The following is a 25,401-nucleotide window of genomic DNA, read 5'->3' on the forward strand; positions in this document are numbered from 1 at the left end:
AACCTCACAAGCTAAAGATTTTGTCTTCAAGTTCAAAAGGAAATACTGACTATAGAGATTTGTTCTTGCATTGACGCTAATCTAGTGCATGGAAAGAAAACATGGGACATTTTATTCACCACAAGTAAAGAACAACGCAAATTCTGCTAAAGAGCTACCGAAGTAAAACGTGGCAGAGATCCGGGGCTCGTCCTCCCAGACCTCTGCTTCAAGTCGTGTTCACAAATGCAATCGTTTTCTGGAAACAGATCTAACAGCTACCACTGTTTAATGTTCAGTTCATGATCGGTAGCATGAAAAAAGTAAATACACCCCCTGAAAAGTTGTTTATTTACTTTTATTCTCGTCACATGTACGATATCTGAGTCCCAGTGCTACCATTGAAATACACTGAACTAATCTAACAGCAAACACTGAGAATAATTATATATATACTGTATATATATATATATATATATATATATATATATATAAGTATATATATATATATATATATATATTTATAGATAGGTCTAAATAATTTCACAGTCGTTTATATAAATTCATTAGATCTAAGAACATTATACATTTTTAAGAACAACTTTTCAGGGTTGTACCTACAGCAAAAACGCTGGAAAAGCATGTCTCGGCGCTAATCGCTGTCGAAGAATATTGTTACCTGATAAGCTTCGTTCAGTGAAGTTCAGATTTTATAAATATGTAAAGTCAAATATCTACTGTTAATGTTCCTTAAATTCCAGAGTGCATTTTAAAACATTCACTTCTCTAACACACTTCATACAACTGCATTCAAAACACAATTTGTTTTAACACGATCTTGTTGACTTCCCCTCACCCCCTGTTCTGCTTGTTTAATTCTTCATTATCGTAATAAGTAGAATTGTTAGACGACCGAGGGTCCGTACCTGGTCCAAAAGCTGCCTTCAGCTAAATAACTGACACAAATGCTTGTGGTTGGATAAACCACATTTTTCTAACATGTAATATAGAATATAAGATTAGATTAATATAGATTAATACCATTTCTAACTGTAATATATATAACATTTTTCAAAATGTAAATACGAAATAAAATCCAAGAAATTGTTTTTTGCACCCGCCGCCTGACGAGGGCATGTCAACAAAGTCGTGTTAAAGACAGCTCCAAACCAGACGTTCTATAGCAATTCCAAGCTTAAATCATTCAATTGTTAGTTGCCCTCGAAGTTTTGTAGCTTAGAATGTGGCAACAAACCTACTTACTAGTCCATACCGGCACGTTGTTTCCACATCGTCACATTTACAGGATTTGTTTTTATTATTGAGCTCTTAGATAGTCAAGTAAATGTCTAATAGAATTCCATCTTAAGCGCCTGAAACGGATGAGCAAAGCACCCGCGGTGGAAGAGGCATCGATAGAAGATTTATCCATGACATCACTGGAGATATTGTAGTGTAGTTGTGTGTGGTCGTGTGTAGTCGTGCTTTCCTCCTTCACAACGACGATGTCGTAGAGTCCACAACCTCTCGCCCGTTGCACACGGTAGGAACTACGGTCGCGGCTGAGGCTGTGGATGAAATATCAGTCGTTTCATTGTCGGTTTTAGTGAGAAACATTTCAACACTTAACCTTTCGTGCACAGAAACATGATGCAAACTCGGTGTAACCGTGCTGATCAATCAAGCCCGTAAAGGCCGTTGACACCGTTTCCAAAAGACCGAATCCCACTCACTTGATCCGCTGGAAGGAATCTGAGTTAATATAGAGAGGAAATTCTGTAGCTACTGTATACTGTTAGGAGTTTTTATCTTAGAAAGTCAATGCAGCCTTTTTTTTGTACACCAGCAATTTTCTATACCTCATCTATAGTGAGGTTTTTACCACAGAAACGACATGTAAGTTGTTTAGAATAACAAAAGAAAACAAACAAAAAAATAGCTATGAGACAGAGTATTCCTTTAACCCTTATAAGGACGGAGCAGGTTTTTGACTACCATGTGAGTAGGTGGAGCTGGGGGCCGTAGCAGCCGTGGAGAACCGGTTGTCCTTGGCCCTCAGCGTTGTCACGTTCTTCTGCGGCTGGAACAGTATGATGTGGATCTTGGGGGCGAAGAGGCAGCCGAGGACCACCGAGCCGCTCAGACTCACTGAGATGCACATGGTGGTGGTCTGAACCTGTGGGGTGTGGGGTGCACAGAGGGAGGCGAGGTGTAAGCTGGAGATGAGTCATAGAGCACTAGGTTATAATTCCAACCAATTATCCATAAATGACTCTCAGCACATTATTCAGTTTTCCTCAGAGGTTTTCACATAATTATCCACTGCAGAAGAAGGCCACGTATCTGCACTATCCTCAACGTCTTTGAGCGGCATGCATCGTTCACATTAAGCTCCCTGATCGCTTCTTAAATGCACTTCTTTCCCCCCCTTTGTCTAAAACTCTTAATTAAGTCTAAATTATATTCCAGCACATTAAGAAGCAGATTAAATATTAAAAAGCCAATTAACGATAGAAAATGCAAAGAATCGTTCGTTTTTATTCACACCAGTGCCTCATTATAGAACCAATGATGTCAAATGTTTAATGACATTCTTACTGTTCGTCTAGAGGCTGTTATGACGATGCTACTCGTTTTTAAAATCATTTGTCAGCTCATCTCGAACTACCTGAAAACCTGCTTAAATACTTAGCTTCATAAAAGTAAAGGTCGTTCAATTCCTCCCAGTAATGACAAAGAGAGTCAACATCAATCCTCCAGACACTAGCGGCAGAAGATTCCCATTTGATCCCACCAGCAGGTCTTTGTTAGGTTCAGCGGACTCATCTTAGCATATGGTGCAGAGCTCCTGAACTCAGAGAACCTGCCTGCTTAACTCGGCAGAATGTCTCCTAATTTTCATCGATCCTAAAAGATTTATCAGTCGCTTTTACATTTCCTCTTCTCTGCTTTCATAACGGGTAATAACACGTTCTACGCGTCACGTTATGTACAAGATGACGTCGTCTGCTTACGTCATCGACCTGCACGGTGCAGGAAACGGTGTCATGTAAACAAAACCTTCTGTCTATACGTTTTAAACCGCAGCTTTACCGTCCCAGCAGATTTTTAACGTTTCTCTCGTTTCAGCTTGAATTATCAGTGATTTAAAAAACCGTCTCTGAGCACAGGCTCTGAATATTATTTGTGCTCCAGCCCAAAAAAAAATTTGTTTCATTGTTACCGCGAACTCAACAGACATCACCGCATGACGAGTGGAGCTCGTTTGGGATCGTCCCCCTGCGCTACTCTGCGGTGAGCCGTAAAAGGCAGGACAAAATACCAAAGTGAGGCGTGACAGGAGCCAAACCGCTATGGGAAGAAAAAGGGAGAGTGAGGAAAATACAAATCTCTTTGTTGAGCTGACAATCGCTGCACTTTGCTCCCGTCTGTGAGGCCGAGGGTGCCGAGCTGAATCCCGGCGCCGCAAGAAGCTCTTTTATGCCAGAATACATTAAAAGTAATTCTTTTCCAAACTGTATTCATACTGAGACACAGCTCATCATTAGTTATGTTTCTACATTTTAAACATGGCCAAGGGCTTTATGAATGCATTTTTAGACCGTTGTAAACATCTGCTATATCTTGATACCGCCGATTGCTAGGTCTGTCATGCAAATGCTGAAACTCTGAATCTTTGAAAAACAAACACAAACATGTCCTATGGATATGCAGGTCTAGCAACAAACCAGAGATCTGCTGGGATGATGTGATGAGGCTGTACGCCTAATGCCGACTAAGCCCTAGAAAGCACATTGTACAAGCACATCGACTCTGTACACAACCTGCTGTAACACTGGATGCTACGTGAGACAGGGAAAAATCATTTAATTATTATCATTTAGTTTAATTTTACTCTTTCTGTGGATTATCCAAATTCATAATTAACGAATAGACATTTGACTTGATATTGATTTATTGATTTATTAATTTTTTTAAAGACATATCAATTATCTTGCAGTCTGTCTCTTTATGTACGTAACATGTCGTTCTTTTCTCCTATTGTCATCACCTCAAACGGATCTAGGGATACTTTTTCTCAATCCAGTCACCACTGTGCACTGATGAGGAAGCAGTGGTTTTCTTCCTGGCACATGAATGCTTTCTGACAGCTGTTTCCTAGAGCAGGCCTGGCACCGCTGCTTACACAGCCTCGGGCCGTTCTTGATGACTCTGTTTACCGTGGAGCTAACCGAGTTCTGACATCTCACACCACACGGCAAAACGAGTGTGCTGATAAAGTGCGACAAGCCGCCCACAGTCTCCCAGAGGGACTCGTAACACACTTTAGTGTTACGTGCTCATGACTATCTGATTTGTGTGTTTGCGTCGGTCGATTTGCCGGAATTATCTGGTTAAGCAGCTCGCGTTAAAAAGCCATCTGTCACTTAATGCCTCGTCCATTGTGGCACGTCAGATTCGTATGTAATAAATCGATGTTATTATGGGTATTGCATAAAAATATTAAAGTAACATCATAATATCAAAGCAGAATTACAAACAATTACCCATTTAAAAGATGTGTAATATTTTACTTGAATGTACACTCACTTTTTTATGGTTTTATGGGAAAACGGGATCGAACGGTCACCCACCGATTATGTAGTTATTGGTGGAATAAATTATTTCTAAACTGACTCTGACAGGGATAATTTTATTAGAGTTGAATAAATATAGTATTCGAAAGCTTTAGTCCTTCTCTACTCACAATTGTTTTCACTTCATCAGCTCTAAGAAGATAACGTTTATCAAAACCTCAATAAATTCAGTGGCCACCTGAATCTATCAAACCTTCAACCTTCACTCCCAACTGTCCCCACTTTTAATGTTAAAACTGTATAAATTACGTTATGCTGCTGCGGAATGTTACCATTTACTCTGAAGCTATTTCAGTTTACGTGATAAATTTAGAAGCTTTTAAGCGATGACGAAAAATAGCCCACCTTTAAAGAGTACATACTTTTTCATTCATAAATGACTTGTATTAATAATGTATTATTAAATTTTGGTTTGGCTGCATACGATAGGTTTAAAAGAGAATTGTTCAGGGTAGAGCACTTCATCTTCACTCACCCTGTAGTCACTTGCAGTGACATAGAAGATGGGCTGAAAGGCCAGCCAGATGATGCACGTGGTGTACATTGTGAACCCGATGAACTTGGCCTCGTTGAAGTTCTCGGGGCACTTCCTAGTCTTGAAGGCGTAGAATGTGCACAGGACGATGAGGATGCAGTTGTAGGTGAGCGACATGAGCATGCTGGAATCCAGACTGTTGCACTTCAGAGTCACCACGTCTCGCCTCTCAGGACTCATTTCCTTCCTGACACCTGGCGCCTCCACCAGGAGCCACACCAATGCCACCAACAGTTGGACAGAGATAAGTGCACCACAGATGGCCACTTGTGATGCGGGGCTGATGAAACGAGGCCGCTGGGCACCGTCTCGCACTCCACCAAAGATCCGTGCAATACGATTGGTCTTGGTGAGCAGGGCCGAGTAGCACACAGCAAACGAGGTGCCAAGGCCAAGACGTCGAAGGGCACAGACAACTGCGGTGGGTTTTGCAATGTAGATGAAGGTCATGGCGTAGCACAAGAGAACCCCCAACAGGAGGATGTAGGACAGCTCACGGCCACTGGCCTTCACCACTGGAGTGTCGTTGTGCCGTAGAAAAACTCCAGCCACGGCCAGGGTGCACATCATCCCCATACAGGCAATGGTCACAGGTCCTACAGCCCAGGCATCTGACCAGTGGATGTATTCTTCTGGAAGCTTGTAGCAGCCAGTCAGGTTAGCCAAAGGCCATTCTCCGAAGCCACAATCCTCACAGGTGAACTCATCCAGAAGGTACTGATGGGCTTGGCAAGGAATACAGATCCAGCAGCAAACATCCCCAGGTTGCATGCTCTTGGCCTCGTTCGGTTGGCAGGGGTCGCTGCACTGGGAGGTCGGCACTGCTCCTCCAGCCCAGTGTAAAACGGTAGTGTTAAGAACCAGACTTTGGGCCCAGTACCCCACCTTCCTGTAGGCATATCTTCCGTTCTCTTGCCGATAGTGGAAGATGTTGTAGCGGCCCAAGCTGTCACCCAAAGGGGTGAAGCGTACCACGTTCTCTGTATCAGTAGGTCTGAATGGAGCTAGTAAGGAATAGTAAGAAAAGAAAATCAAACAGCAGTGAAATTTAGTAAAAGGACAATATTGAATTAAAAATGGTAGCACATTTACCATGCAGAAAATAATCTGCCTTCAGCAAAGTTTTTTTTTAATACTAATGCTTTGAGCAATGGTTGCTAATTATCACCACCTGATTAGCTTTGGTTGCTAATTATCACCTGAAATTTGCCCCAAAACAAAAAACAGCTGGAGAATGGAACAAACATAACGTCTCCACTGATCTTAGAGAGATGAAACACCATTGGTGGGATTTTTGCTGAAACCCCATGGGCTTTATTGCTGAAACCGAGTGCAGTGCCTCTGATGTACTGCCTTGAATTCCTGAAGTGTGGCATTTAATGATTAAAAACTGTGAAACACTTAAACACTAACTTACTGAATCAACATTTTTCTTTCTTTCAGACCAGATTTAAAGATCTTTTTGTGCTTCTCATCCTAGTTTCTCACTGAGCTGCTAGGCTGACTGGAGCTGTGGGGTGACCTAATAATTACCGTATTCAAATCTGAGATTTAGGAACATCCTTTTAATCAGCAATAAAAACAACATAGACCACAGACTTATTCATCTTAGTGATGCTTGAACATTCAGCGAAAGAGCTCTCCTCTTTTTCTAACGAGAACACTTCATGGATAAACACTGCTGATAATGAATGAAAGACAGTCGTTGGCAATTAGCATTATGCAAAGCAAATCATGCTAATTGGTCCCACTGGCTTCCAGCAATTGCTATTCATTTTAAAGTACCTTTTATTAAGCTGCGGTAAACATTGTTATTGTCAGTCACGTTACTCACAATCAAACTTGGTCTTGAGAATGAACTCCCGGTAGAACCTCTTGCCGTTGATAGGTTTCATGGCATCGCACACTCGTGTGGTGTTGGGGCACACGGCCTGCCGCATGTTATGCAGCGCGTGCGCCATTGCGTACACGGCATTCACGACGAACATGATCTTTGACTCCTGCTTGAACGAGCCATCTCTCAGGCTGTGCCTGGCGCAGCCCGGTTCCTGCAGCTGACACCCAAACTTGTGCTCCCAGTATTCTCTGAACCATGGGTTACGTGTGTTCAGCTCAGGATTGAGTTTGGTGAAGTAGTCCTCAAACTCTCGGATGGAATAAGACGCGAGCTCGATGGTGAAGGCCCCGTTGGCCGCTTTCTCGCTGCCGTGTACCACACTCTCCTGAGCCCCCCACCCATCGCTAGCCACCCAGCTAAAGGTTACATTCATGCGTGCTGCTGCAACCAGAAGTTCTCTGGCATCCTCGCTGCGTGTGAACATGATCACCACTTTGGCGTTGGCCTTCTGCTGCAACGAGCGGATCACAGTCTCGTAGTTGCCCCGGTTCATGGACCGGCTGACTTTGACCGAAGTGGCGATGCAGATCTGGCGCACACGTGCTTCCTGCTGGAAAGCGTCAATGCCTGTCTCGCCATAGTCACCCTCCGAGGCTACTGTTGAGACATAGGTCCAGTTAAAGTGCCGCAGGATCTCAGCTATGGCTTTCGCCTGGTAGAAGTCTGGTGGCACGGTCCGAGCAAAGTAGTCATAGCGGGATTTGTCGCTCAGCTTTGCACTGGTGGAGGCATAGCTGATCTGAGGGATCTGGAAGAGCCGCAGCAGGTTGGCCACCTGTAGACAATTGGGGAGGAGAAAAGAAAATTCTGAGGTCCTATTCCAAACTCTTACAAGACATTTTTCAGCAATGAGGCTGGTGCACCAAATTGTTAAAGGTAGCTTATAGCTACATTATAAGCAAAGGGAAGATTTTTTCTTTGATTTTGGGAATTTAGAAATTATTCTAAATGTTGCATATACTGCGTACAGGTACAATCCAAAACAGTTAAACAGTTAGGACTCTAAACTTTGCAATTATTGGTTTTGTGCCCTGAAGTGATGTGTGTCAAGTAACAAGAGAAAGTGTAGACGTCCGGATGTACCTGGGCAATTCAGCAGGTTTACTGACTTAGCGATAGAGTCCGCCTAACATATTGTGCCTCCGGTCACATTGTCTCCACACAAATCAATTTAGATGGATAGCCATTGCCTCTCGGCAAAGCTTGTTGACAAGCAATCAGCCACATGCTACAATCTCAGTTCCTGCCCATGTCCGCACTCTATGAACAGATTGCCTCTGGCTCTATATCTATTCAGCATGGAGAGTGATTCGGATCCTACAGAACCTCCATTCGTTATCTAACTCATCTGGGTCAATCATTTCTGCTTGCCTAACCATGGGACTTGGGCAGTTTTCATTGTGATGGATCGAGATAACAGCTGCAAACAAAAACAACAGATAAGGAATATTGTTATATTTATCCCAGAGCATGATCGGGTTAAATTTAGGTGTTGAAATCTACCTTTCATGGTTCACTACAATGGTGCCAGCTGGCATGGTGGGAAGGGGGAAGTTTTGAGTTTGTCCAAACTTTTTGCTTACTCTCAGTGTAAAACATTCATATGGATGAAACAATTAAAGACAATGGAGACAAAAATATTTGTTTAGATATGGAGGTGCCAATTATTCTTTGTCTTTTGTTATAGCTGTGGTTTGCTCATGAACGTTCAGGAAGGCGTTCAGGTGGATATTGCATCTACATTCTTATTTCCCAAAGCTTCAGAGCAATCATTGGAGGAACTCGGGGAATCCATTCACTCTGCAAATAGGAGTGACAATTAGGCCTGTGGGGATCGCCAGCTAATGACAGAAAGAAAGTGTCTAGAAGGATTCACCTATAGCATGAGTCTGTACACATTAAAAGACCATTAGTCAGAGCATCATAGGCATCAGAGCATCATATCCAATTGTTCTGCTTTAGGAACGATTTTTTTCTTTTTTGTATTTTAATGACTTACAATTACTTGAACATCACGAACTGACCCTAGGTCGTATGTCCCTCTGAGACACTCCATACATTCAAATTATGAGCCTGCGATGTGGCACTGCTCAATAGACTCAATCTAATAACAGTACTCCTAAGAGGAGTATTTTTCCTAATTTTCTCTCTCCCACCCTTAAATTCCAATTGAGAGTCCCATCTAAGGCAAATCTATCTTAATATACCCCCAGACACATATGACACATATGATGTTATTGCATCTTTTTCCGCATGCACGTGGCTAAGGGATTCTTTGAAAAAATATGCGACACAGCGCACTTGTAATGCTACTGCCTGGTGGTACCAGAGTTAAACAATCAGAGGGGCAGAAATTAAAAAAGAATGGGTTTGCTCAAGGGTTCCTTATAAATTTATTGGTTCTAACATTCTACAAAAACACTTGAAGGGAAAACATTTTTACAGTGCAGACGAGTACGAGTATCTCTTTGGTCTGAGCAGATTTTCCAGAGAATACTGTTGTGATGTGCCAATATTTATCATATGACAATCGTATAGGTAAAGTATTAAAATTGAATTGTTTTTGGTACACCCAAGGACCTGATAAATCGATGGATGGATGGATGGATGGATGGATGATAATGTGTATATTCTGTTTGAAAATGGTTACATGCCATATTCTAAACATTCTTTGGGGGGGGGGGGGGCACGGTGGCTTAGTGGTTAGCATGTTTGCCTCACACCTCCAGGGTTGAGAGTTCGATTCCCGCCTCTGCCTTGTATGTGTGGAGTTTGCATGTTCTCCCCGTGCCTCGGGGGTTTCCTCCGGGTACTCCGGTTTCCTCCCCCGGTCCAAAGACATGCATGGTAGGTTGATTGGCATCTCTGGAAAATCGTCCGTAGTATGTGAGTGCGTGAGTGAAATGAGAGTGTGTTTGTGCCCTGTGATGGGTTGGCACTCCGTCCAGGGTGTATCCTGCCTTGACGCCCGATGAAGCCTGAGATAGTCACAGGCTCCCCGTGACCCGAGAAGTTCGGATAAGCGGTAGAAAATGAATGAATGAATGAATAAACATTCTTTCTGGTACCTTTTCTTTTAGATTTCAGATAGATCCTAATGTCTCGATGAAAGCATGCGTCAAGTGACATTCGGTGACTGTACAAGTTCAGACTTGTGGAAGTTTCTATGTAAAACTATGTATAGGATTTTTTAATAGACGAGTAAAGATCCATGGCGGGACAGCGGGTCGTGTCGATGCCTCACAGCTTCACAGCTTTCCTCCACAGTTTGGTTTTCTGTCTGTGTGGAGATTTACATGTTAGCACCGTATCTGTGAGGGTTTCCATCAGTACTCCGGTTTCTTCTCACAGTCCAATAACATGCTGGTGAGTGAACTGCTGCAAAGTGTGTGTGAAATGAATGTGCGTGGACCTGCAGTGAACTTGGGGATCATCCAGTGTGTATTACTGCCTTGTTCTTGGCGTCCCTGTGGGAGATCAGGATAAACGAGTTGGTAGAGATGAACAAATGAATGGAGAAAAAAGCTAGAATCATAAACACCCAAAATACCCTAGGGGTACCAGGGTTTAAACTGACGGTAGCCCTGTAAGCAGGACATGACATGTGAATGCTAGATAAAATAAGAGACAGCACAGCCTCGTCTACATTCACGTGCTTGACACTGCACGACAGCCATGTTTAAGGAGCCCGGGGGGTTCAGGGTCAACGGAGACCAGACGAATCACCGACCGGAGGAGGAGAAACTGAGGGAATGTGATTTGGTTAGACAAGATAGAGTCTGTTCAGGAAGAAAAAACAGGTTCACTATCACAACTCCCTACCGAGGGAAACCCGTCCTGTTCAGACTGTCTTAAGGTTCAAACCTAGTACGTTTGTGCATTAAGATTTTGTTTACGTGTCACTGCATTTGTTTCTTTCCCTTTCATTTGGCATCCACAATCTCAAGTGGAGTGTATCAGATCTGCACCGAAGCGTTTGACAGGGACCAGCTAAGATCTTGGTAACAGTCCGTCACCCTACACACTTTCCAGACACACACTTGGAAAGGAGAAACGTCCTATCGCTACACGGATATTCGGGCTCTCCACAGCTAATAAATGTTTATCATCTCATTATCCTCTATGTATGTTCAGTACGCATGTATGTCGGTGTCCTGTTAGAGAATTTACTGACATCTCTAAACGTGAGAGAGAGCTAGCATACTAGAACTAACTTGCTAGTCACCAGGGCTTGTTAGTTTATTGGCTAGTTAGCTATCCAGCAAAGTGCAGCTAAGCTGTATTCATTAACATAAAAGAGCTCATTTTAATTCTGGCTCGATCCTCACATAGGTATGATGAAAACGTAGCGAACGGTGCTAAAAGGTGCAAGACGATATTTATGATGTTTGATGAGACTGGAGCGTTACTTTGAATATCTGAGCAGGTTGTTTAACAGCACAAGTCCTGAATGAGAAAGTCCTGAATGTCGCTACTAAATGGAAAACAGATTTTGGCAGGGAAAGAGAGTTGAGAGAATAAAGTGTTTGAGATACAAGGATGATAAAAATAGTAAGCATGTGAGCTAGAGAAAGTGGGGATAAAACAGAAAAGCGTGAACGCTACGGAGGGAGCCGGGGACTGAAAGGCTTCACACAGGTGAAGCGGTGTGGTGGTTTGACCCCGTGTGCGAAGTGAATCGAAAGCGGAGTGTCTTGTGACGCGGTTCGGCCGCTTTTTACCGTCCTGCTTTCAACATGAAAGGCCCATCTGTTTCATCAGCTCCTGCGCCAGGCGTGTGGGCATCCCACACAGCTACAGCACTAACAGCTACAGCCAGGGAAGTTAACAAGAGCCTCACTCCACACTCACTCACTCACTCACTCAGATCAAACAAACTGACGGAAAAAATAAATTTCAACTTTCAGGTTCACAGGATTTCGTGTCATTTGAATTTTGCTGCAGTTTAGTTCCCTAATATTGACTGTAAATTCCCACAATGTGTTTTAACTTCGAATAAGGCAGGTTCTCGGTGAGCGTTCACATGCAGCATATCGCTTATTAGTATTCTCTAAAACATGACGCACAGGCAATGTCTCTGTGTGAGTGACCTTGTGCAACTCCGAGAGGATAGATGACTCTTGAACAGCAATACAGTATTAATACACCTCATCCGGTGAGTCTATCTCTTTCTCTCTCTCTCTCTCTCTCTCTCTCTCTCTCTCTCTCTCTCTCTCTCTCTCTCTCTCTCTCTCTCTCTCTCTCTCTCTCTCTCTCTCTCTCTTTGATTTGGAGCTGCTCTAGCTTGAAAGCTCACAATTTTTTTGTTTTGTTTTCTTTTCTTTTGACTGGTCAGAAGCTGTGTTGAATTTTCTAAAACACTGGCTCAGATGGTGCTTGTTCTAACACGTTAACATTTCTACACATATACTGACTTCTGGGGGACACGGTGGCTTAGTGTTTAGCACGTTCACCTCACACCTCCAGGGTTGGGGGTTCGATTCCTGCCTCCACCTTGTGTGTGTGGAGTTTGCATGTTCTCCCCGTGCCTCGGGGGTTTCCTCCGGGTACTCCGGTTTCCTCCCCCGGTCCAAAGACATGCATGGTAGGTTGATTGGCATCTCTGGAAAATTGTCCGTAGTGTGTGAGTGTGTGAGTGAATGAGAGTGTGTGTGCCCTGTGATGGGTTGGCACTCCGTCCAGGGTGTATCCTGCCTCGATGCCCGATGACGCCTGAGATAGGCACAGGCTCCCCGTGACCCGAGAAGTTCGGATAAGCGGTAGAAAATGAATGAATGAATGAATACTGACTTCTAATGTGATCGCTCATCATAAATGGATATAAATAAAATATTTTTTTTATATGGTGACGTTTATTTGGCCTTTATGGAAGGAGTCTCCAGTGTCGTTGCCTTGTTTGCTCGTTAACAGTTGGTATGGAAATTTTTCTGACCTGGGAACATCTTCAGGACAGATTACTTTACAGTTTGTACTTTGTTCTATAACATGATGAGTTTTTTTTATTTTTTTTTTTAAATTTACTTTAATAAGGTAAAAATGAATCTTTCCACGATGTTACCTGGATTTGTTTCCGTGAATAGAAAGCTTCCAATAAATAACTGACGATACGAGTTCATGCGATGGACTAAATGTTTAAACGGTTAGATGATGTTATATACTGCAATCATAAAAGGATTGTTTTCACAGGAGAACCTTTGAGAAACCCTCAAGGACGATTTCACCGTGCATGTTACCACATGCACAATTATTATTCCTGATAATCTGCATGCACAGCATTAGCATTAGTTTTGTGCAAAATATATCAGAATTTATTTCTCACTTGCTGGAGGACGCGACGAGAGCCGGAAAGATGAAAGCAGCTGTTTGACTAGCACTCGGTTTGCGTTATGAGAGCCGGTGTGAACTACGGTGCGCCTGGAGAATCTGCCAAACTTTCATGCAGACACACGGTAACCTAGGCAATATTCTGCCGCGTTAATTAGAGCACAGGAAGACTCGGAGAAAAGAGTGACAGATCCGGACTGAAATGTTGCAGCCAGAATGAAAACTCCAGAGTGCCTCAGGCTTCGTGCATGAACTGAATTAATTGTAATTGTAATATGTGACTACTGAAGGATCGTTCTTGTGTAATATTAAGATTCTGTATATTTCTATTACTTCAGCATTTATTACAACTCTGTGTGTGTGAGAGTGTGTTTTATTATTGTTTCCTTCTCCTGGGAGGAAGGCGTTTCGTTCTCAAGACAACCGCACAAGGAGTGTGCCAATCTCACCCACACACACACTCAAATATAGATCTTTATATCACAAACATGCACACCAAAGATAGCACAGCATCAGACACACACACACGCACCACAAAACAGGTGAAACCGAAGCCGGGACTCGTAATAGCACCCTGAAATATGCTCACATACCTGTATTAGGCTACGCTCACGTTAGGTTGTAGTGGCACGCGTACGCCTTTCTGCGTATTCGTGGTTCTAAATCAGATACTCGTCTGATGAGTGGTGTTGCGACATGAACAAGATGTGAAGTGAGATTCCTTAACCAAGGCTCATGTGCATATCATCCGGTGTCATCAGCGCAGCATAGCAACAATGAAGGACGTTGACAGCAGTTATTATTAGAAGCATAAGGAGATTCGAGGTTCATTCATTCATTCATTCATTCTCTACCGCTTATACGAACTTCTCAGGTCACGGGGAGCCTGTGCCTATCTCAGGCGTCATCGGGCATCGAGGCAGGATACACCCTGGACGGAGTGCCAACACATCGCAGGGCACACAAACACACTCTCATTCACGCAAACACACACACACACACACACACACACACACACACACACACACACACACACACTACGGACAATTTTCCAGAGATGCCAATCAACCTACCATGCATGTCTTTGGACCGTGGGAGGAAACCGGAGTACCCGGAGGAAACCCCCGAGGCACGGGGAGAACATGCAAACTCCACACACACAAGGCGGAGGCGGGAATCGAACTCCCAACCCTGGAGGTGTGAGGCGAACGTGCTAAAAACTAAGCCGCCGTGCCCCCCCCTCCTTGAGGTTTACTTAATATTTTTAAAATCAAATCAAGAGAAACTGGAAGCTACCAAAAGCTAATGAGAAGTTTCTAACACTATTGCCCAAGCAATCAATGTGTGCATGTGGGATGCTCACGTTAAAGACCACTACGCTCACTAAAGTGAGATAAGGGCACTTTTTATGGATCTGAATCTCTAAGACTGACAGCTCTGATCTTGTGCAGTGAAGCTTGTAATATAAACATACACTCATTACGTTAGACTTCTTAACATCGTTTAGTGACTCCTAATACGTCCTTCTCCGTTCTGCCTTATAATCCAGATGGTGTGTGGTGAAAAAAAAAAACTTGTGAGGAGAGGAAAAAAAAACCCCTCCCGGTTTCTAAAACGGTTAGGACGTCGTTGCCATGTGTTGTCTGTTTTATATGCGTGTTCATCCACATCATGTTTGCTCAGGGCCCATGCCAAGCGCCGTCTTTTTCGTGCCAGCAGGCTGATTGAGCTCCAGACAGCCTGAAGGCTCCTCTTAGTTCCTTCGACTCAGAGGAGGACAGGTGGCTCGGGTTCTGCCAAAATAGTGTCTCTGGGGCTGTGATAGTCCTACCACAGACGGAGGAACCGGCTTGAGAAGCCACTCTAATTCCACCTGCTGTGAGCTATGATGTGATCTAGAGCAAGGATAATTTGGTGGGTGCTATTTTGGATTATGAGATGTAGTGCATGACTTGTATCTTTCTGGTAGATTATATAACAAGAAAAGCATGGCAGAAGCTCATCAGTGATTATAGCACGTTTTTTTTAAAACTGATAGTATCCTGGTCCATTTTTCTGTGTACATTTTTTATTGAATAGAAGTTATCGGCTTTTTACACCTGGTCACTTCCTGCGTTTTCTGTGATCCGATAGCTATCCGATGGTAAAGAGACCAGGTCTAAATGCCCTCCGAAACGTTTTTGAGACGGATATAAATCCGATGTTTCGAACCCCTTCAGGAGGTGGTCTGGGACGCGTTTCAGATGAAACTGGACAGGTGTAAATGAATGTGGTTGTTCAAGCCACATACGTCAGCGCTATACTCCTCCTAAACGGAAGGACGTCACTCGCAGGTGATCTTTGACCCAGGTGTCTCGCTGGGGCTTAAAACGTGCTGCTGCCACCAGCGAAAATGCAGCAAACAGTAAATGCTGTTTTTTGTAGCATAAACGTCAACATAAGTTTTTTCGTCTTCTTTTTGATTGCATTCTGAAAACCGCAGACACCAATTACCCCGGAAATGAGGTAAAATATATTAGCATTTTGGGCGGGAGTAGAAAGATTGGATCGATATCCTATTCGCCGAGACGCGTTTATGTGGCCTGATGTAAACGGAACAGTTTTAACAAATCAGATAGCTATCGGATCAGAGACAACACATGAAGTGACCGGGTGTAAAAAGGCCCAAAATAACTGTGTTGCATTGGAAATGACTAGCATTGACAGAACACTAACTATAACAACAGTGGAGGAGCCTAAAGATCTGTTTTGCCATATGCTTGCAACTTCCATTGAGTGGTCCACCCATAAATCCGTGTTTGGTAAGTCGGGACCCCGAAACATCAGACAAATAAAGTAAGTTCAGATCATTTTAGAAATGGAAACAAATTTTAAAAAGTGTGGCTGAACGATTCAAGAAAAGCTCTGGTGTCTTTAGGAACCTCGCGATCTCCTGACGTTGGCGTGAACCATTATGTCTTCTGCCATTTTGGATGTAGAAAATGGCCCTTCCCCTTTCCTTATATGGTTTGTGCTTCCTGTTCCTGTCATCCTGGTGTTTAATTAATCCTGATAATTTCTCGTTTCTCCTGAACTAGCATTGACCCTGTTTTTCCCCTTGTGTTTAAACCTTGATTCAACAATTCAACAATCCATTGCAGGGTTTCCCGCAGCACTTTTCAGTTAAGGCGTCCCGCCTAAACTCGGAAGCCCTACCGCCTTATCTAGGTCGTCCAAAAAATAAAAATATTCCGCTGCACAAAAGGCCGTTTGCATCTCGGAGAATAGCGCAGACACGCTTCACGCCTCTAAGTAAACTCAAAATTGACGAGGGCCACCAAATTTCAAAAAGTCACACTTTCCACCAATCGATAAATTTACGCTTCTGGGGATGTGAAGGCTACAAAAAATGTGCTGTTTATCCGGACAAGGAACTCAGATAAAGGATGTGATAAAGCACCAAAAATAACATGTAGTTAACTACATCCACAGTCTGGTAACGTGTTTGATTTATTTTTGAGACAATTACAAATGTAAATACCGGTCCATGAATAGAACTTAAAAAACAACAATTATCTGTCTTTGGAGCAGTAATTACATCTCTAGTAATGAAGGTTGGCATGTTGGCATGTTTTTTTTCTGGATATTTGGATAAAAATCAAACCAGTGTACAATTCACTCGCTGAGGGTTTCTTGACTTTTACCCCACTAAAGCTTCTTGCATAAAAGAAAACACTACAATTCCCTCAGGTGGTCAAGTTTGTGCAAACAAAACAAAGAACCAAACCTAATTATGCAATGGGAACATAATTAGAGCTCGGCCCTCTCCCTGGCAGTGACAGCCGAAAGGAAGGAGCTGGTAATTAACCATTCTTACACTCGCTGCTCACGGCTTTTCTGCAGTGAAGTGCAGGAAAAAGAAGACACTCGAGTGCCGACAGACCTGTCGGGGGTTCAGGAAGGCTGAAAGCCCAGATCAGGAAATTCCCAAAGTGGGGAGAGAATTTTTACTGCCACAAAATTGCCTTTCAGACAATAATAAAGCTGCGACACCTTCCATGGAGATGTCAGCTATTAATATGCACAAGCGACATCTTCGAAGTGTCGGTACTGCTCTGGTCATTTCATGTTATCTGATTACACAGTAATTTCCTGTGCTTTAAAATACTGTACTTGAAGCAAAGCGTTAATTACACAGATGAAAAAAATACCAAGGATATTTTGTGATCATATTATTATAATACCCGACAAAACAGCACTGACGTTTTAACAACCTGTGAAACTATAAATAATTTTTAAAAACAATTACCATTTTGGTTTTGGTACCATTGTTCCAACAGTGGAGTCGGTCAACGGTTGGAATATTTTATCAAAGAATATTTGAAGTACTTTGTGTTGTGATTTATCAGAGAATAAATTTTATGCCTTCATGTCAGATAAATTCCTTTCCTGCTCAATCTAAGCCTTCCATCTTATCTCTAAAGTGACACAACTGGATGAGAATAACCTTGAGGACTACACTCTAAAACTACAATCTAATTAGACCCCATCTATAGGATGATGTCACCATATAAGCCTCGAATATGTTCAAGTCCCAGGGTACAGAATAAAAAATGCTGGCAGGAAAAAATCAGGATTCAAACCTATAGACACCGAACCCATTACGCAATCGGGTTAAGCAGGCTACAGCTACCTGTACATGTGCTAGGACAACAATGGTTTGATTTTGCTCAGTAGAACCTTTCAATGGCTTTTGCACCTACCTAATGGGTTGTAAACCCCTCATGGTTCACTACATGGCTAAACGTTTGTGCACACCTGACTACCGCACCCATCATATGAACCCTAAGAGGCACCCGGGAGAATTATCTACCTGTATGGAGACATCGCTATACGATCCCCCGATCACTCCGGATATAGCCAGCGGAGCCTCGTCTGGCACCGGGTTGGACCCGTCGGGGCAGATGAACCCGGGCTGGTGCACTTTGGTGAGAGACGTGCGGACGAACTCCAGCGACTGCTCCAGTGCGTAAGTGTCCTTGGAGCAGGTGTCAAGGATGTGAGCACCCAGCTTGACACCTGGTAGGAGGCGATTGTCCTGGTTGATCTCATCGAGTGCCAGGAGCATGGCCTCAAGACGCTGGATCCCACGCTGTTCATTGATCTTCCCACAGTCTTGTGTGCCCTCGCCTTTCTCGTGTACAGGGAACAAGCCACCGATCACCAGGTCGCCATCCATGACGATCTCCCGTTTGGCGCCGGGAAGTGCCGGGACGTACCTCGGACTGGCCTGAACTGGGACGGGTGTGACGAGCAGGAGCAGGATTTTGGCCATCATAGTGAGAACTAGAGGAGTCATGACAGGAGAGAGGATCCTTACTGGAAGCACAGTCATGTTTGATCCAAGGGCCTGTTGTTGCTTTCGGTTTAGATATTCAGCTGTTGTATTTTATAGACCGTTAATGTTTCCAGTGAATGTTCTTGCATTTTCTGGGCTGTATCAGGACCTGAAAGAGGAACAAAGAAGGAGTTTAAGCATCAGTATCTGTCTGTATCTCATATGTGAACGTTTAATCAAACCACTTAACATCGCCTAATGTTTGACTACCGGTTGATCTCTGATTAAAACCAGACATCGTGCTAATCATTAGACATCGCATTAGGCAGAGAAAATATACACAGCCGTCTAGCCGTTTAATTAGATTGACCTCTGTGTCATGGAGGCTGGGCTGCTTTTATTGACTCATTAATTTTATTTAATGATTTGATTATTTTATTGAAACCTCAGAGCGTGTTCAGTTCTGGCAAAGAACCAAAAGCAACCAATTACAACTAATGGCTTATTGAAGCAAGGTTTCATGTGTTCAGGCTGATGTTCATCATTAACAGTCCTTATTTAAACTGTAATTTAACATTGCTAAGAAAATGCAAGTTTAATCCATTTGAACTTCGCGAGGTTTAATAGGTGTTATAGAAAGATATTAAACATCATCTGCAGTCTGAGACGAAATCCCCTGACATCAAACTGACATGTTCTCTTTTAGAAACTTTTAACAACAGGTCATCCTGCCATTAACGTTATGCAGATCCGGTATTCCTGTCCCCCAGATCCGTTTTTTTTTTCTCCACACCAAACTCTTGCCGTTCATTTTAATGAAGCGACATCCTCGTATTTATTAAAGTCTTCTTCCTCGACCTCCGTTGCCATGGAAACTGCAGACCGTGGGTATGTTAAGGGGGGGAACAAGGTGCCACGATAAAGGTAAGCAGCATATAGCAATTAATTCCAGATCTTTCATCGCGCAAGAACAAACACAGCAGGCGACTGAAGACGTAAAGAAAAAAAAATATATATATATTTTTTTATTATAACCGAACATATTAAGGAACTTAATTTTTTTTCTAATAAATGTGGAGGCAGGAAAAAAGTTTCTTGACTAACTCGGTTAAAGTGACCTTATGAATGGGAATAAAAGACAGGCATAAAAGAAATAATGGGTTAAAGTAATATAATGGTCTAAGTCTGAAAAAAATAATGAAGCATGAAATGTTAATGAAGCTTTTCCACTTGTCTTTGTCGAGCTGACAGGTGGCAATAATAAACCCGAAAAGGTTTCATTTCCCAGGGAACGATGGTAATAATGAGATATCAACAACCGAAATCGAACGCAAGACATGTGTACGAAAGACGGATACGTAAAGATTATTATATCACAAGGAGAAAATAAACAGCTTCCTGATTTGAACTCCGACCGCACATATGATCGGTTCATGTCCGGTGAGATCTAACGAATATCATGCATGGATAATATTAAAACCACTGATTAAAATTTTAGAACAAAACAAAACAAAAAAGGTTTTACTGCTAATTTTTAATCATTTTTAACACGTTTACCAAACAAAAATCATCTGGACGTGATGAAGTGTGTCGGCCAGTTCAAAACCTCCTACCAATTTCCCCCGAAAGTGCTGAATGAATTTTAATAGTCTAACTCCATTAAATGTAAATATAACTGTTGCACCAGTATTGCAGCTACGTTACAGTTTCTTTGGCTGTTTTTCATATCTTCAAAAGTAAGAGTCTTAAGAGTCTTCGATTTAAGTAGACAGTTTCCTCTGGGAAAGTCAGAGATGTTTTGTGACTCTTTCATGGCAGCTATCCCTGACATCTGTCTTCACCCTCATCACGGCTAACGCTCTGGCTCACCGCCGTGTAGACGACCAGCAGGGAACAGCGACTGCGGCCACGCAAAATATTTAATTGGCATTAAAATCAAATCTTTCCTTGGTTTTCGTGCAGCAGATGGGAGCAGCTGGGCTCTCTGTGTCATCACCAAGGTTGAGGCCTGGAGTTAATGGGACACTCAATGCCAAGGTAATGTAGCATGATCAGGCCAGAGAAGAGACGATCAGGAAAGGAACAAGGAAAAAAAACTCTCTTCTCTTCATGCTGATCCAAAAATAATGAGTAATACGTTATACGCGTGGGTCAGGCCTCAGGGTTCTGGTAATGAAAACAACACTTATGGAAAGTGATATTAAATCATCCTTAACCTCGTAACAGTCTGTGCAACATGATGCAAACAGAAGCGCATCTCGGGAAAGCACACGACGTCCGAAACAACTAGGAATAATTGACAGAAAGACGTCTGCAGTCTGCGCAGCTCATCACCTACACGTCCTGGCTCAGGTTCACGATCCTACTGTATATTAACACTTCCCATAGGAGTCGAATTCCGCCACCGCTAACCGTTTATGTTTAATACGATATTCTAAGATGTTTTTACTTTTGTTTTACAGCTTACTATAACAGCTGAAACGGTTCATTTTTTTTCTTCCACAGAGTGATATATCAAGTGATATGACAAATTAGGGAGGGTGGGGGATTTTGGTTTTATTCATGAAGTCTTAATTGTTTTGTGAAAAACAGACACAGAGATGCTAGCCTCATGTCATTTATGGTGAATGTTCGTCCCCATAATCAAATGCCTGTTTTGACTTCAAGATGCCTTTTAATCTGGAGAAGCTTTAAAGAAATGGACAAAAAAAAAAAGTGGTTTCGTGACTCTTCTTCAGGACGTCCACTTGACTCTGTGGCAGAATCGATCGGATAACTACAGGATCTTGTTTAGAATATTAGATCGATTTAAACCGGGTTCTTTCTTGGTGGTGAACTCTGAATTTTGGAGCTTTTTACGGGTTCATTGTTCAATTAACACGACGCTCCTAAATCTCCTCGAGCGAAATTAAACACACGAGTATTTATGTTAACACTCTGCATAAATAAGTAGAATCCCCACCATAAGATTTATAGCATGCCACCAAATCGAGCACCGCTTCCCTCGCATTTTTGTCACGTTTGCAATCGATAATTAGGATTTATGGATCAGTTTGTGGGATCGTTTCCGTCATTCCGACGTAATCTGATTTTCACAGAGTTCCACACTGGCTTTTCACAGAATTCACCGCTCAAACGTCAGATGTTCCTAGGTAACCACAGGGAAGCTGGATAATGGCATACATGATGGGATACTTCATAAGAAAAAAAAACAAAACAAACGGTTTGATCTCAGCAGGATCTCTTTCTTGGCTTTGAGTGTAAAGCTTAGAACAGTGGACATAAACAGCGGAGCTCCTCCGAGAGATGTGTGCGAAGTTTTTCCCCGTTAGTAGGGAAGCGCATCTTCAAGGGTTTGTTATGAATTCACTGAACGATAAGAACTGTAGGATAGCTCGGGTTTGTTCTCGAAAACTTTTTCAACACGGAAGCACAATCGGGGTTCTTTTAAAACTTCACCGAGAGATACAGCTGTAGAAAAGTAACCCGAGCTCAGGATCGAACTGGAGACATCATCAGCTGGACAAGCTGATCCTGATCCTGAAAAAAAAAGCAGAATTGCTGCCTACGATTCTTGTACTAAAGCCAACATGAATTTGGCAGTGTTGGACAGAAGTTGGAATAGAAACATTATACACATCAGAATAAACCATACGGTGTTGCCTTTAGTCACTTCGTCATTCCCCTGCAAGTCACTATGTCTTCCTTGGAGCTGAGAAACTACAGACTTTGACTTCTCTTGATCTGCTATAGGACTGCTGAAGTGGGCTTTATCTGTAGAGCTGTCTAGAGAAATCCCTACTCTTTCGGGAAATCGTGTCATTCAAAGCACCACGTTATCGAGGCGCTTTGTTATCCAGAACTAGTATATACTTATATATGACCTGAATGGAGCACAGCCTTTGTCATCACAACACACTGCGTCTCTTTAGCAAGAACACTAAAGACACATTAAGCCTCCGCTGTCACAGCAGCGACAGCCGTGAAAATCAGACCGAGGACCTTGAATAGCATCACAGAGACTCGTAGGTAGGAGGGCAGATATATTCGCATAGGCTACTGTAATAGAAAAGGAGTGAAAGCCCTTGTGTCTTGGCCAAGTTAATCATTTCTGCCGCTTGGGTTTTGCCACTTGGTGATGCGTCCTGTACAAATGTGCCAGCTGGGTTAAAGTTGAGAGGTTTTAAAGAAATAAGTTCCTATAAATAGTTCATCATCATATACGAGAGATGATTCATTCGCTGGCCATTTAAGTAATTCACAGCAAAATCCCCAGTGTTTAATTAACACTAAAATCTTTGGTTCAACACCCACAGCGACGTTATATAACAGAGTTATTTCGACATTCTGAGAGTTAAAGAGTTCTCATGAGAAATGTATATCAAACAAATGTATATCAAACGTTTTTATTGTGACGAATCAGGTCAAGACACAGGACTTAATCTGCTATCTGACCTTAATGTTCGGATCTTTCCATGCAGAATAAGTTGATGAATTTTGAATAGTCTCCTATATGTTGTCAGAAAAACAGGTACTATATTACTTTTAATCGGTGCTGGCATGGCACCGTCGAGAGACCTGTTTTGTGCATGAGGTTTATGTTTCATTTGTTTTTAGCATAAACGTGGTCCTTAAAATCCAATAATGCATCTCGAATGTTGATTAAAGACACGTTAATTACGTTTCCAGGCTGAAGACGCACACTAAAGGTAGAAGGAAGAGTACGGTTTGTTTATGAGAGTGAAACACCGTACGATCAACCGAACTGTTTGACATTTAACATGTTTGACATCGTTTTTCTTGGAAATTTCACTGGGAACATTTTCCCAATCATAACACCATCACATCCCTGGGACTTTTAATGAAAAATCCAAAGCAATTACTTTCTTTGTTCAACAGTAGGCTGTTAATAAACCTGGAGCTTTCTGTGATATTCACATGCAGTGATGTTCAGACCTGAGATGTGTGTGTGTGTTTGTGTGTGTGTGTGTGTGTGTGTGTGTGTGTGTGTGTGTGTGTGTGTGTGTGTGTGTGTGTGTGTGTGTGTGTGTGTGTGTGTGTGTGTGCGTGCGTGCGCGCGCGCTGATTTTATCTGTACATCTGGAAGCGTTGGAAACCTTAAATATCTAAGGCACATGATTAAGAACAGATCGGAGTGGTTGTTATCTTCACTGGCATCACAGCATGCGAATTTATTTTCTTTTCACAGGTAGGCAGACAGAAAGAGCATGAGATTCAGATGCGACCTAAAACATTGTTTTCTTGCAGTGCGCTGTGTGGAGATCAGTGTGTCTGAATGAGCTTATTAATGTAAAGGTGCTGTTAAACACGCACACGGCTAATCTGCATTCAGGTGTGTGTGTGTGTGTGTGTGTGTGTGTGTGTGTGAGAGAGAGAGAGAGAGAGAGAGAGAGAGAGAGAGAGAGAGATAGAGGGAGAGACAGACAGACAGATTAAAAGCTTTCTTACCTGTTAAGAATGAAAGTTTTCCCGTCTTTCCGTTTTCCGCTCAAATCGCGACACCAAACAATAAGAAAGTTAATCTTCTTTAAGTTGTTTTAAAGCCCATATGTGGGTGAAACGACAGAGCAGAGTGGAGAGTAAAGAAAACAAAAACAATATAAAGTCTAAAGATAGATGCGTATTGAGTGAACCAATAATTTCTCCGGTGCGCCAAATGATTCCACCGCGCGCGCCGCTGACAGGTCCGGTCCGGTTCGGTTCTCCTGTGATTCTCACAATCTCTCTCTCTCTCTCTCTCTCTCTCTCTCTCTCTCTCTCTCTCTCTCTCTCTCTCTCTCTCTCGCTCTATTGAAGAACACGTACACACTCTCTCACACACAGCCACACAGTAAAGTCACTCATCCAGTCAGTACTGAGCTTGTGCCCAAAGGGAACTTTGCGCAGGCTCAGACTCGGTGGAAAACGAACTATTCATGTAATAATAGAACTGGAAACACATTCCTGTAGTGTGTGTTTTTTTTGTTTTGTTTTTGTGCGTGTGTGTGTGTGTGTGTGTGTGTGTGTGTGTGTGTGTGTGTGTGTGTGTGTGTGTGTGTGTGTGTTTGCTTGTATCATGTGATGTGATGCGATTGTAGGAGTGCGACCCTGTGTCTGCTCACGCTGCTCATCATCGGGGAAAGGTGGAGCTTGAACAACACACACACACACACACACACACACACACACACACACACACACACACACACACACACACACACACACACACACACACACACGCTCCAGCTCCATCCATTCACTTCACACAATAAGGAATTGCAGAAACAGGAGCAACAGCCTGATCCACCTGATAGATCTCCCACTTGGACACCTACAGCTTTTATAGTGTGATATTATTACAAATCTATTATCATGTTATGAGTCTGAACACAGTTTAATAAAAGGTCCTGCAGATTTGAATTAACCTGCAAACTAATATCGGAAAATTAATTAACACCTTCTCAGCAATCAGATTAAAGAATTCAACAGCGCTGTGGATTCCAGTGTTTCTCTCAGAATGTTAGGATGAAGGTCGTTGTAATCAGCGTCTTTCTTCAACGTAGCCGTCATTAAACCATAAATCCGTGCAATATATTCATGACTGCTGCCAGATGCTAGTAGACATGAATGAGTGTCACTAAAAATGATCATAAACACCAAAAAAACAAGCAAAATGAAAATACCAGACAATGTTCCTTCATATAAAAAATGT

General features: G+C 42.6%; 1 protein-coding gene across 1 annotated transcript; it reads right to left on the reverse strand.

Annotated features, from left to right (window-relative positions):
- Positions 1 to 521: 521 nt before the first annotated feature.
- On the reverse strand, positions 522 to 24,752 carry grm2b (glutamate receptor, metabotropic 2b). Its single transcript, XM_027155838.2, has 6 exons — positions 24,159 to 24,752; positions 18,225 to 18,858; positions 6,986 to 7,823; positions 5,092 to 6,155; positions 1,975 to 2,155; positions 522 to 1,547 (listed from the first exon to the last, which is right to left on the reverse strand). The coding sequence occupies exons 2-6, from the start codon at positions 18,744 to 18,746 to the stop codon at positions 1,474 to 1,476; spliced, it is 2,679 nt and encodes an 892-aa protein (XP_027011639.2). The 5' UTR covers positions 18,747 to 18,858; positions 24,159 to 24,752; the 3' UTR covers positions 522 to 1,473.
- Positions 24,753 to 25,401: the final 649 nt, after the last annotated feature.

The sequence above is a fragment of the Tachysurus fulvidraco genome, chromosome 2, assembly GCF_022655615.1.
Source record: "Tachysurus fulvidraco isolate hzauxx_2018 chromosome 2, HZAU_PFXX_2.0, whole genome shotgun sequence".
NCBI classification, from domain to species: Eukaryota; Metazoa; Chordata; class Actinopteri; order Siluriformes; family Bagridae; genus Tachysurus; species Tachysurus fulvidraco.